We start from the raw sequence: 13,273 nt of genomic DNA, 5'->3' as shown, positions 1-13,273 counted from the left end.
TGTGCTTAACCTACCCACATGTTTCAAAACTCTGCTTCTCAGGAATATTTCACCATACAGAAAGCAAGTTTTGCCAGCATTTGTATGAGTTTTGGGTGAGTCTGACATTCTGCTGAAGGTCACAAATTTTTGTGAAAACAAAACTTATGATATTGGATCTTGGACCCCTCATAAATGGTTCAGCTGAAATCTAACAAAAGCCTGAGCTTCAGAGAACATCGGTGGTTAGAGAAAAGTGACATACCTAAATAAAACACAATTTTTAAAAGTAATTTCTAACTTGAAATCCTTTAAAGAGGTCTGTTTTTCTGGCTTCTGGCCCAGGAAAATGAGGTCTCTGGTATGTTCAAGCTGGTTACCCAAGAGCCAAGATAGGCAAATACACTGAAAATTCTTATCTTTTTAGACTTAATGTTCCCTAGTGAGTCTGAAACGCAGAACTTGATTTCAAATCTCTACAACCTCAAAATCTTAAGTTTTGTTGAGACCTGTCTTACTTTCAAGATCATAGCTTTTTTGAAAATCAGGACAAACAGAAAGTTACACTTTCTGCAAAATGAACAAGGAATAATTTCTAGTGCACCTTAAAGCAGCTAAAATAAACTCACCTAACAGTGAAACAAATGTTGGATGAACAGCTTTTTTTTTTTTTTTTCTTTTTTTTTTAGATTTAGAATATATGAAAAAAACTCCTAAATTACACTTTATATCAAGTCCACAACTTCTGTTTCAACAAGAACTGATATTTTACAGCACAATCTTAATTTAAAGATATCAACTGTCTTTAAATTAAAGAAAATTCTTGCCACTTTCTTCCAAGTAACTGACCACATTTCTGGAAGTTTACCCACTTCCAATGAGCTTTTATAATTTTTATAAACAAATGTCTTCTTTTTACTCTAGCATTTTTCTGCCTTTTTTTTCCTCTTTTTTTTTTTTTTTTTTTTTTTTTAACTATCTGACAGTTACTGTCTTTTCCTGTGAGCCAATAGGTTGGCGGCTTTCAGACATCTTTTTCATGTATGGACTCAGCTCACCTACTACCTGTATTGAAGACACCTAAGCTACATGTTCTCTCTAAAAAATCAGTGGAAAAGATGCAGGAAATTAATTTATGCTATTTTAGTTGATTACATTAGGATGAGATGAATTTCACTTTGACGTGCCTGTGTCTGTCGCCAACTCTGAAGACAGTCCTGGTAACATGCTTCTTCATGGTTGTCCACACTGCAGGCATCTACATGATTAGGTAACCAAGCTACCTCTTAATATCCGCTTGTAGAGAGTTGCTTACTATGAAGCACTCAGTTCCAGATTTGAGTCCTTATTGTTCCTCTCTTCCGCTTTCTAATGTGTCAATAGCCCTTGTGAACAATGGGCACAAAAACAGAGCACTAAGCACTTCACTCACTGTCTGACTAAAGCTGTCAAGCTGCCTCACAACCCCTGCGGATTAGTTCAATGTGCACTTGCATTCAGCTCCAGATTTGATATTCTGTGCAGACTAGTAGGACACCTGCCAAAAAAACAAGCCATCAGCATGGATAAAAGAGGCTGAAGAAGTACAGTGAGATGCAAGTAAGGATATGTGCTTCCATTTCAGAGCATCCTTGTCATTGCAGAGAACTGGTCACACGGGGATGGATGCCATCCTTTGTGCCAAACATACAGGAATAGAAACCAGGGCTTGGCATATTAACAGTCTCTTTCTTTACCTATTCTCTTATGATCTTCACTGAAAAAGTATTTACCACACTCCCTGTAAAAATGACTCAAAAAAGACAGAATCTGGCCACAGACTTCTTCTGTACTGTTATATGATTTGATTGTGCATAGAAACACTTCCTCTGTTTGCATGCCATGTTAAACATTACATCCACCAGCAGCTGGTGCCTGTCAAATCAGAACATGTGTTTACTTTAAGAGTGGTAGCCTCTTAAAGGTAGTTTGCCATTATGTGTTTATGGCCTCTTCAGTAACCACTGAGGGATCGAATGAACTAACTAGGTGGAAAAACATCTCTTACCTTTCAAAAAAGGCAAAACCAGAAGTCATAAAAGTATAATTTTAAAACAAACGAATTATTGCATCTCTTCAAATGTGATACAGTGCTTGTTTATTTTTAACTATGATGATTATAATGTGCCTACTTCTGCAGTCTTGACTAGAAGAATACATTCTCTTGAGATTATTTTGTTCCATGCTAGCAGCATGCATCCTTGAAAACTCCTGTAATAACCATTCAAAGACTTTTCCTTCTTAACTCGACAAATTATAAAAACAAAAGAAAAACCCACACCTTTTGTATAGTATGCAATCAATAATGATTTTTCATGCTAAAAATCTGAAAATCAAGCCACGTTCCTTCCACATTTATCCTTACATCCGTAATGAAGATTTTGCAAACCCATTAACTGCTATTACAAAATTCTCGTTTGTATTCATGCTATCCCTGCCATGACATTAATATGACCCTTGAGCCTCAATGGAAGTTGCACTTGTGGAATTACTACAAATTTAGTAGCAAGTTTCCATAGACATATAAACTCATCCAGTTCACATCTCCCATGTGTTTTTTGCCATTCAGCAAAGTGAATAAAAAGCAGAGAATTATGCATGATGTTCTCAGTATTAAATTTGTTCATACTTAATTGGACCTTAATTTGAAGTGCTAATGCTAGTTCATTTTCTCTTTCTAATTGATTTTTATCATGTGTGATGAAAAGTACTTGATAAAAAGGGTAAAACACCTTGTCGAAAAGAGAAAGGTAGCATAAGCTAAGACATCACCAGTTCATCTTATCTTACTTTTCAAGTACCTTTAAGCTTGTCTATGGGGACTGTCTTTTGAAAAAGAGTGAGTTCAGGTTCTGGCTTCTCTCTATTATAGCATGTCAACCTGTGATGTTAAAGGTAATACATTTGTAATAATATCTGTACACTCAGGATTCAACCCATTCAAACAGGTTATTTCAAAAAAGCTAATGAGTAAAGAATAAATAGTGGGGACTAGTGATCTGTGCTGGACTAGTTTGATCTAGAAGTTGAAAGTCTTCACAAAAGGCTAGCAGTGGAGGAGGAGCAAGCTGCTCCAGACCATATGACTAAGTGCACAGTCCAAATGCTTCTTAAACTCCGACAGGCTTGGTGCCGTGACTACGTCCCTGGGGAGCCTGGTTTTGCAAATGATAACTCCTTAGCAAGTCAGCTATGTACCAATCCAAAAAAAAAAAAAAATCTAGCACCAACCATTCTGAAAATTCTCATGCATCCCCAAACTACTTAAACTACACTTACTTAATATTATTTGCATATCTGCATAGACCTAAAACAAAGTGCAGAGCACCTCGGATGAAGCTTAAGTGTCCCATTCTGCTGATGGGTAAGAACACTGTGTTCTAGGAAGTCTGAAACCTATGTACATGGTATGGCATGACCACCATAGAGTGGTGGTAAAGTGTGGTATTGATGGTAATACCTGTGGTATTTTATTGGCACAAGTGAAGACAAAGGGAAAAACACACTGAATTTAGGAATAGTACTTATTGCTTTCTCTGGGTCAATTCTTCAGCACACTTCCTCTATAGGGTGAAGGTGGAGATTGAAAAGCAAAAGGGACGTTTCATAGGTGTGTTACTACATGATACATGTCCATTCACTTACAGGGTCAAAGGAGATGTCTTTGTATTCCCCAAAAAAAATAGTTTTTGTGAGCATGGAGCTTGAAAGAAAATCTCAGTCAGTCACTGTTAAGAGCTTTATTTTAACTGACTTTCAACATATGTTCAATAAGGAAATAAACTCTCTTTTATCGCCCTGGTCCACCTTTAAGAGCCCTTGTAAAAGCTAGACTCAGCAACAGTCTTGCATTCAGGTGAATGGTATAAACTACCTAGTAAAGTTGCAGAGAAGAAGGAGAAGTGTACTCCTGTAGGCAAAAATCGTCAGGTATCTCTCCATCATGAAGAAAATACATACAACCCCAAACCAACGAAGAACTAATCCTTCATTTAATAATAAAACCCAAAGAAATGCACCCTCAGGAGAAACAATGAATTAATATTTGAAATCCATACTTAAATCTGCTATACTCAGTCCTATTTGGTAACTTGAATGTGAAATTTAGTGAGACTAACAAGCACAATAATAGCAACAAGGTAATGCATTTGGATTGATTCCAAACCATTCTGCCTTCTCTTCAGTCCAACCAATTTATTCAGGTTCAGTACAGAAGAAAGTATCCTCATAAATATCAAACTTGGTCTCAAATAATGAGCCCTTCTAGGAGGTGAAGCATATTACTCAGCACAGAGCTGCACCAACACAGATCAAAGCTGGCTTGATCGAGCCTGTTTGGAGAACAAAGGAGCTCCAGCTTACCAAGACCAACACACTGAGCCGTCCCACCAACACCGAGACACCAAGCCATCCCACCAACACTGAAACAACCACATTCTGCTCTAGCAAGGGCCTGGGTTGGAAAGCCTCCTTGAGCAAGGACAGTTTCGAATCGCTGCAGTTGGTTCTTGGAGCTTTGGCATTAACTACAGCTCTTAACACTGGAGGTAAGGACTTCTCACTTCAGAAAGCCTGAAACAGAAGTTGCTAATTCTCCTGTCTTCAGAAGCTTTCAAAGAAGATTTCCAGCAAACCACAATCCAAACACAGGCTGAAATGGCCACAAGCATATAAGAACAGATTGCTTTATCACTTAACTATACCCTGCTCTGAGATAAAATGCAGTAACTTCATCTTGCTTTTAAACAGGCTGGCTATTGTTTTCTTGCTTGACTGGCACTAAGGAAAATGTTTCACTGTGTGGTCTAAAGAAAGATCCTATTCAGCACAGTTAAATATTTATTGTTTTCATCTACATGTTACTGACAGAACGTCTGATCTTATGACACAGCACCAAGTGTGGAAAGGTATAAAATGCTGGATCCTTTTATATCTTTCAATGTGAAAAGGTGTCCTTTCCTACACTACCCTATGGCAACATCAGACAAACACAAGGACATTCCAACGTCATTGCATTATGGACTGCATGGTATGTAAAGACTGGTCCTGCAATAATTTCCAGAGTGAAAATGTTCAGCATGCACACACAAAAAAAGCTACTAGTTCAGTTAAAATTTTCCTCTAAATAATTCAGGTTTCTGGCACAGCATTCTAAATACCATCAGAACATTTTTGAGACATGAAAGAAAAGAGGAATACAGGTTAATTTCTCAAACTTGTAAAGAAATTAGTATTATCTATGGGAAGTAATGTACACACACGCATACATACATAAATATATGAGAAAAATGTAGAAACAATACTTTTTAGCTCATTTATTCAATATTATCAGGTTTACTTGGGTTTTTAGCCAGCAAGGAAGACTAAGAATGCAGTCACCTTATAATTGCTGAGCCAATTTATTTAACTCCCAGAATTAACACTGTCTGTATCTCTGAAGGAGCTGGCAATGGGCTGACTTGGAGTTCTACAACCTCTGAATGCTAGGATGAGTTCCTTAAACCTTAGAAATGTCATGCTTACTTAAAATTGCACTCCCTGATTTATTTATTTTTTCACTTCAGTCTTAAGATTCCTAGATGACTGACCTCTTCCAGTTGGCAGGCTCTGATGACACTCTTGTATCGGTATTCATCATAGGATACACCAAAAATTATGTTGTCTTTTATTGTTCCAGGCATGATCCAGGAGACTTGAGGTGAAAAGGATATCCTTCCACTGTGTTTAATTTTACCCTGAGAAGGCTCCAATTCTCCCATTATCAACATCAGAAGAGAAGTCTGAAAAAAAATATATTAATGGTTAATACAGCAGAGATCTGTACAACCATAATAAATGCTAAACAAAAAAGGGAGTCACTCCACTAAAATAAAACAATAGGATGGTACTTTTGTTCTGTAAAGAGTGTCCCTACAACCATTAATTTAGTATAAGCAGCAATTAGTGGAGATTTTTATGACATGTATGTCTGAAAGGCCCCTGAAGTGAGAGAAACTTCATTCACTGAACAAGAAAAACTGATGCCCTGTAAACAAGGCATGCTGCCACAAAAGCATGTATTTTTAATTAAAATTGTATCATTTTTGCAAGGTAAAAATGTGAGTATCTGTAAGAGACATACAGACATCAGGTATTACAAGTATTCTGGTGAAAATTTTTAACATCAGTAGCTATTCGCTTGTTCTTTGTACAACACTATTCATGTTTACAATCTTTCTAGTGTTTATAAGCCTTTTATCTGAATTGCCCTGAAAAGTGCAATTTCTCTGTCTGTGGATTTAATTGCTCACAAACTGCTCAGTGTGATCTGAAGTTTCCTCTGTGACTGTTAACTCATTTACGTGAATACATGACCTAAGCATATTTACTATTTCCCTTCATAAAAGAATTGATTGCAATTTCAGTACTGACATGTTATAATTTCAAAGTTAATCAGTAGCTTCTAGTAACCTTGTCACACATCACTAGCTACTAGATCAAAGAACAGAGTTGAGAAATACAAGGAAAAAATATGTTACAAAGGCATTCCAATGGTGTTCTTATCACTAGTAAGCAGTCAACAAAGCCAGGACGTAACAGCCAAAGACCTAAAAATCTATCCAAGTCACAATTTTATCTTCTCAACCCCAGAGATCCTTTAACCTGACAGGTTGTACAATATGCAGGGGGAGTCTCAAAAGATGTCTTTCCATCATACCAGAATCTAAATTTTCCCAAAAGCTGAGTAAGAAATTTTTGATCTTGGAAAGGATAATTGCTTAGTATGTTTTGCACACTCAATGTTGACCCACTTTGTGCTTTAATTTAAAGTGTTGTGCATTTTAAATTAAAATAAATAAATAAATAACATTTACGAGTGAAGTTGTATTAAAAAGTTGATATCAGGCTTCATAGCAATTATAGAAAAAATAAGTACACAGTATGTTCCAAAGGCCTGACAATTCCAAGAATTTACAGTACCACCCTTAAGCAACAAGAAAGAAACCATAAATTAAGAGGGTGAAAGGAAAGGAGAAACTTTTTTTGCTTGGGAATTAAGCGTAAATCTTATTTTACATAAATCTTTCAGATAATATTATAAAGTTTTTATCTTTATTGCCTGGAAACGTGCAGATCTGTTGTATATATACAATGCTCACATAGGCTGCTCAGTGTGATCTGAATTTTTCTAAATTTCTTAAGTAGCCAAATAAATGAGATATATATAAATCGTTCTACAATAACTGACATTTTTGTATTACAAGCTTTAGCAATAGACATTTGGGGTTAATAGGGGCTTGAGCAATGTAAAAAAGCTTTTCTGTTAGTTCAGAATTATCATAGTAAAATGCAATACAACATATCAGTTAGAGGACAGCCTCATGTTCTGTCTGTTGTTCTTTTGTATTGGTGTCCTTTCTGAAAAATATTAAAGCATTGACCATATTTAATTTGATGGGTCCTTTGCCATTGAGTTCAATAGACCAAAGATTTCATGTGGAATTACAGAATCACACAATGATTAAGGTCAGAAAGGATCTCTCAAGGTCATCTTGTCCAAATCCCCCTGCTCAAGTAGGGATGCCTAGAACAGGTTACCCAGGATCTCCATGGTTTGAGATTCCACACCCAAAAGAGTCCAAATCAATGAAAGTAAAGGGAATCAGAATACGTTCACTGATAATTTGTTAAGCAGGAAAAAAAAGTTGCCAAATGCATAATGAATGTTTGTTTTGACTTTCACTTCTTCTCAGAAGACTCACTGAAACTGAAATACCTGTCTAATTCCTTGCAGTTCAAAGTGAATATGAATATCAAAATTCAACTCATTTCATAGTAAAAAGGTTAATTGGATGTGTTATCTGCAAACTAAATGCACTGATAACATTTTTCCAGTTCTAAAATGATGATTATCTAAACCACAACTTTTCTCAGAAGACCAACACTGAACAGTGCCTCCACAGACTTATACCACAGGCTTTTATGTAGGTCTGAGAGTATAGCTTGGTGTATCCAAGCTATACATTGTAGGAAGTGGAGCCCATATGACTAGGTGTGCCCCATATCTGGGGTATGCATTGTAGTTACCAGACTAATCAGTGTTAAGCTTTATAATTTTTTTTTTAGTTTTGTAAGTTAAATTGTTATTTCCTTACTAAGTCTGTATCCTTGTACGTTAAAAAGAAAAAGAAAAAAAAAAGAAAAACATCCGGCAAACTCTTTCTCATGTTGGCCATAGAGATAAATTTAAATGAGTATGGGACATTTTATTGAAACATATTTCATTCATACGTTTTCTTGCAGCTACCAATACCATTATATTATTCCTTAAAATTGATATGACTTTTGTTGAAAAAACAGAAATACAAATACCTTGCCTGCTCCAGTAGATCCAGAAACAGCTAATAACTCTCCCTTCTCAATCTTGAAATTTATATCCTGAAGAACAGGAGATGCATGAAGGGGAAAATTGCTGAAGAAGAGATTGTTGTCATTGCTAGGACCTTTGCTGTTGTTGTTTTCCTGTTTTGCTTTTACAAAGAGCTCTCCAATTCCCTGCAACATACATATTTGTGTGTTTGTATGTACATAAAAAACAAATAGGACATGCATATGCAGAAATTTACATCCTACTATAGACTTACAAAGACTTGCAAACTTACTTTGTTGACATTACTTTTCCTATCCATAACACATCTATTAAATTCTTAAAATAATATCTGTTTTAATGTATGCATTGTATTCGCTCCTAAAGTTGTAGACATAAACAAAATACTCCTATAATTGAACTGCTTTCTAATGTTTATAACTTGTTGGAGTTTGATTTTGTTTCCAGGCTGGCTTAAATCTAAAATAACTTATACGCCTTAACATTTACTAAAAAGCCTCTTTCAAAGTCTCTCAGATGTGGATAATTTGATATTATGCATTCATTACTTGCCACATATTCCTTGCCTGCTGTTAGCTGAAGGCAGTTAAACTGAGGGTGTGCAGTCTGCTGTTTTTAGAGAATGCTAAGGCAAATATCAATAAAAACAAAACAAAACAAAAATTAAACTGTACTCTGCATTTGAATTTATTTTGGGTGAAAGTACTGACCTCATCCCAAAAAGCTGTTACTTTGTCTACTTCAACCCCAGTCGTTGTTAGATTATACTCCAGGGCTTTATATTCTTCTTTTAGCAAGAAATCCTAGAAAGACAACAAAAGCAGATTACAGAAAATGGAAAGGGATGACAGGTGTATCATGCAAAGCAGCACAGACTTGCCTGCGTTAGTTAATATTTCTGATAGAGTTATTGCATTCTAGTGTTTTCAAGTAAGGCATAAATGCATCTCATACAATGTCTTTCAGATGCAGAAGAAAATGGTTTCTGAAGCTTCCATTTCTTACATTGTTAGTGAAAATACAACGATGAATGTATTTGGTTCTTGTTTGGAAAGAATATAAAAACTTGGCATTTCATTTGATTTCAGGACTTGCATTGGGAAGCCTTAGCCCTCCAACCTTAATCTTTTTCAAATAAACCTTTGTTTCTGGAGTAGGACATGGAAGGTTACACTCTGGTAGGCAGCGAAACAAAGCAGCTACATGCTGCTAACTCACTATTCCAAAACAGAAAGAGTTTAAATGAATTAGAATTATGTTTCAATCAGCACAAAAGGCAGATAATAATCCTGGCTAGGGCAGCACTGAATTAGTGTCATTTCAAAGGACAGAAGTCGGCAACACTATACTTGTTTATATTCTAGGATTATATAAGGAGAAGGAAGTGTAAATCCATGATAATGAAGGAAAACTAACTTTTCTATTCCATGATTTTCTTAAGGTTATGCAGTCTGTAAGTACCATCTTCTCTAAATTGCCTTTTAAAGTTAGCTGGGACCAAGAAGGCCTACTGGGGCAACAGTGGGCAAACTAAGGGAAAATGGTAAGGGGGAAAAAACAGTTCTCTACAATAAACCTGAAAGTTTCCCAATGAGCACAAGCAGAAGTGAAAAAGCAAATGATTGAAAGGACAAGTACCAAAAAAAAAAAAAAAAAAAAAAAAAAAAAAGGCAAAACACACACAGTGCAAAAGAAAGAAATGGTTAGATAGGTTTTTATAACAAAGGCTGTGGGGTCATCCAGTGGAGTTGCTGGAGCAGTGATAGTGAGAGAAAACATGTTGATCCATAAGGACTTCAAGGTCTAAAATATATGATGCAGCCACATGGCAAATACAATAACCTTGGGGACTGGTCCAACCTCTCTAACCTGATGAGGAAATTAAATCAGAGAAATGTATGTGTGGTTTATTATTTCTGTTTATATCTGCATATTTCCTGTGACAAGTGAAGAACGTCTGTGTTTTGGGATTCTGTGAAGTATATTGGGTCTATATTCAACCTATCACAAAGAGATTATTATTTACAAATTCTAGAGCAGCCTCATAGCTAGTATCCCCAGAGTCAAGTGGCCAGCAAAGTGGTATGATAACTGGGCTTGCCAATTCTCTGAAAGGGCATAGGATATACTCTTCCAGGAAATAAGAGAGACAGGATGCCTCCACAAACACCTAGGGAATCTATCAAGACAAGGGCTGTGTAAATTGGGATCCAGCAAGGCATCCTTCTGAATGTCAGATAGACAGGCTTATGGTTAGACTTTTGAACTTTCTGTTCAGTTAAAAATCAGAAATACCAGAAGAATCTAATATATACTCCTCTTTCTATGTTAAGGTTCAGATTTCTGATTAAGGTCTTTAAGTAATGTATTTGGTATTCTTTATCATGCTAAAAATAATAAAATTATATTTTACTGAAAAACATCTACACATATTTTTTAAAACCCTAATATTTTAAAGGAAAATAGAACAAGAATTCTTCCTCTTAGGATTGATTTGAAAACAGCAGGTAAAAAAGACAGAGTTCATGAGTATTTGCTCTGAGATGACTCTGCCTCTCATGCTGGTTTATGAGCAATTGATCTTGGTAGGTATGGTAGGTAATAATTAGAAGACCGGTACCTTAATTATGTTTAGCACTCATAATGAATGAGACGAACATTTGCATAAGATGTACAATCTCCTGCTGTTCTTGCCACTAATAGCTACAAAAAAATAAGGTTTGTGATTGCAACTACTGGAAGCTGTGCTATATAAAATACATACTAATTTTGTACTTCCTTTTCTGAAGGAAAAACATCTCTTAAGCACCACAAATGTTGATATATTTTTATTGTTTGTTATTCTGCAATGAAAAAAAAAAAAAAACCTCTTCTGTTTCAAAGTAAGTAGCCTGCAGGTAGCATAAGACTCCCATGGTTATGCTGCCTGGGGAACCATATAACAATATCAAGATTTATAATGACATTTCATGGTGTATAATCAAAGCAATATATAGTTTATTCGGAAAGTCTGCACAAATACTGTGTGCTTTTGTTGATCAACTGACAAGATAACATGCTATAAAGAATTAGCTTACGTATTTGGGAAGATTGAAGTGTATGTACCCTACCTGTATTTTGTTTATTGCTCCAATAGAATCATACCAGGTCTGTACAGACCCAGGAAACTGCCTGGTCACTGTCATTCGAAGAACAATGCAAAATGAAATGGTGGTAAATATTTTGCGGAGAATAATTCCTTTAGTCACAGCATATGGAACCACAGCTAAAAACACCACAAAAAAGCCTGAAAAGAAGAAGGCTGAGCTGTTGAAATATCTCACATAAGCAGCTTTTCGGGTTAGCTTCAGTTCGGTTCTGTTAAAAACAAAAACAAATACAGATGATTAGTATATGGTTCCACGGTTTTCATTTCATAAAATTTTGGATGGAACTGTTGGTAAAACAATTAACGTAGAGGCTCATCCATCTTTGTTATTTTTAGGAGAGCAGTTAAAAAACAAGATTCAACAATTCAACAATTTTGAACCTAAAAAAAAAAAAATAATTACAGCCAAATATGGACACCAATCTTCAGAGATGTTAGACAAAATAAAAATGATCTATGTCATGATTTAAATATCTCATAATCCACAAGCCTCTACAATTCCTGGCTCAAGCATCCAGAAGCATCTACCGCTAACACAAGTGCCATCCCCTTCTCATATGGTCACCTAGATACACAACCCCTCTGGAAATGAGATATTCTTAAGTGCCAGATTTACTATACATGACTATAAAAACTCTAATAATGCCATCTCCTTTTGCAAACCACCCTACTAACAGGCTCACCCAAGAAGTAAGGTATCAGCTGGCCTCAGCTTGATGTAGTGGGAGGCAGGGAGTCTGTTCTCTACCTTTCCTGATGAAGCTCAGTTCATGGAGCAGCCTACTGACTACTGTGCAGTCAGGAACACAACTGGTGATTACTCCTATCTGCCTCCACAATGTTTATGCATCTTACAGCAAAATATTAAATAAAAAGAGAAATAATCCAGGGAGTAGAATTTATTTTCTAAGCCGATACCAAAAGTCACTAGTTAAGCTTTCTATTCACTGCTCTCCTTTTGAACCCCTTCACTCCATAATCCTAGGAACACAGCAGCTCAGCTTTGTCTGAACACAGGTACCTCTGCTTCAATGGAAGGGACCAGATTTTCAAATTAACTAGGGGTAGAGATGGAGCTAGATCCCAACCTGCCCATTTACTGGGTGAGTACACTCACCACTAGGCTGTTGCACTGAAGTTCACAGTCACGTCAGTGATGGAAATTCATGGCATTTCAAGGCTGAGCATCATAACCTTTACATGTCTTCTGGTATTGATCCAGAGTCTGCATGCAAACTAAGTCCAGTATTTGGGTGCTGAGTGGGAACACTTTCCAGCCCCACCCTGCATGTGCACAAGTGTTGCATGTATATCAGCATCCTACCACTGTCATTGGAAAAAGTGTTGCTGAAAGTCCCTCAGAGAAAGCCTGAGCCCAGACAGTTTTGAAGCAGGATGCCTAGCACCTCTTCTTATGTCTGCATTTCACAAAAAGAGGCCTGAAGAGAGTAGCCAGGCATGCAGGTAACCACCACAGCTGGAATCATGGACCTTGAAAAAGTGCCACCAAAGTTCCTCCAGAATTTGTATGAGGCTGTGAGTGGCAGCACATAGGGACTAAATAGGGATAACAACGACTAGGGGATGTGATGCTCAGCCAGTCCCATGCAGACATCTGGATGGAAACTACCTAAACCACCCCTAGTGCTGAAGCACACAGACATTGCTCCAACAGGGGACAGAAAAATGCACTAACCATTTTCAGTATACTCCCAAGTACCAGCCACAAGTGAGTGGCT

The 13,273-nt window shown here is 36.6% G+C and overlaps 1 protein-coding gene across 1 annotated transcript in view; it reads right to left on the bottom strand.

Annotated features, from left to right (window-relative positions):
• CFTR (CF transmembrane conductance regulator) overlaps positions 1–13,273 on the bottom strand; it is an 85,937-nt gene that overhangs the window by 48,407 nt on the left and 24,257 nt on the right. The window contains exons 8-11 of the mRNA XM_084296550.1: positions 11,497–11,743; positions 9,097–9,189; positions 8,371–8,553; positions 5,607–5,798 (exon numbers count right to left, since the gene is read on the bottom strand). Of these exons, the coding sequence (XP_084152676.1) occupies positions 5,607–5,798; positions 8,371–8,553; positions 9,097–9,189; positions 11,497–11,743 (715 nt within the window). The remainder of the gene's footprint in view (positions 1–5,606; positions 5,799–8,370; positions 8,554–9,096; positions 9,190–11,496; positions 11,744–13,273) is intronic.

Source organism: Netta rufina (assembly GCF_964035555.1).
Source record: "Netta rufina genome assembly, chromosome: 1".
Lineage (NCBI taxonomy): Eukaryota > Metazoa > Chordata > Aves > Anseriformes > Anatidae > Netta > Netta rufina.
Note: the sequence above shows the minus strand (reverse complement) of the source record. Positions and strands in the feature narration are given on the sequence as shown.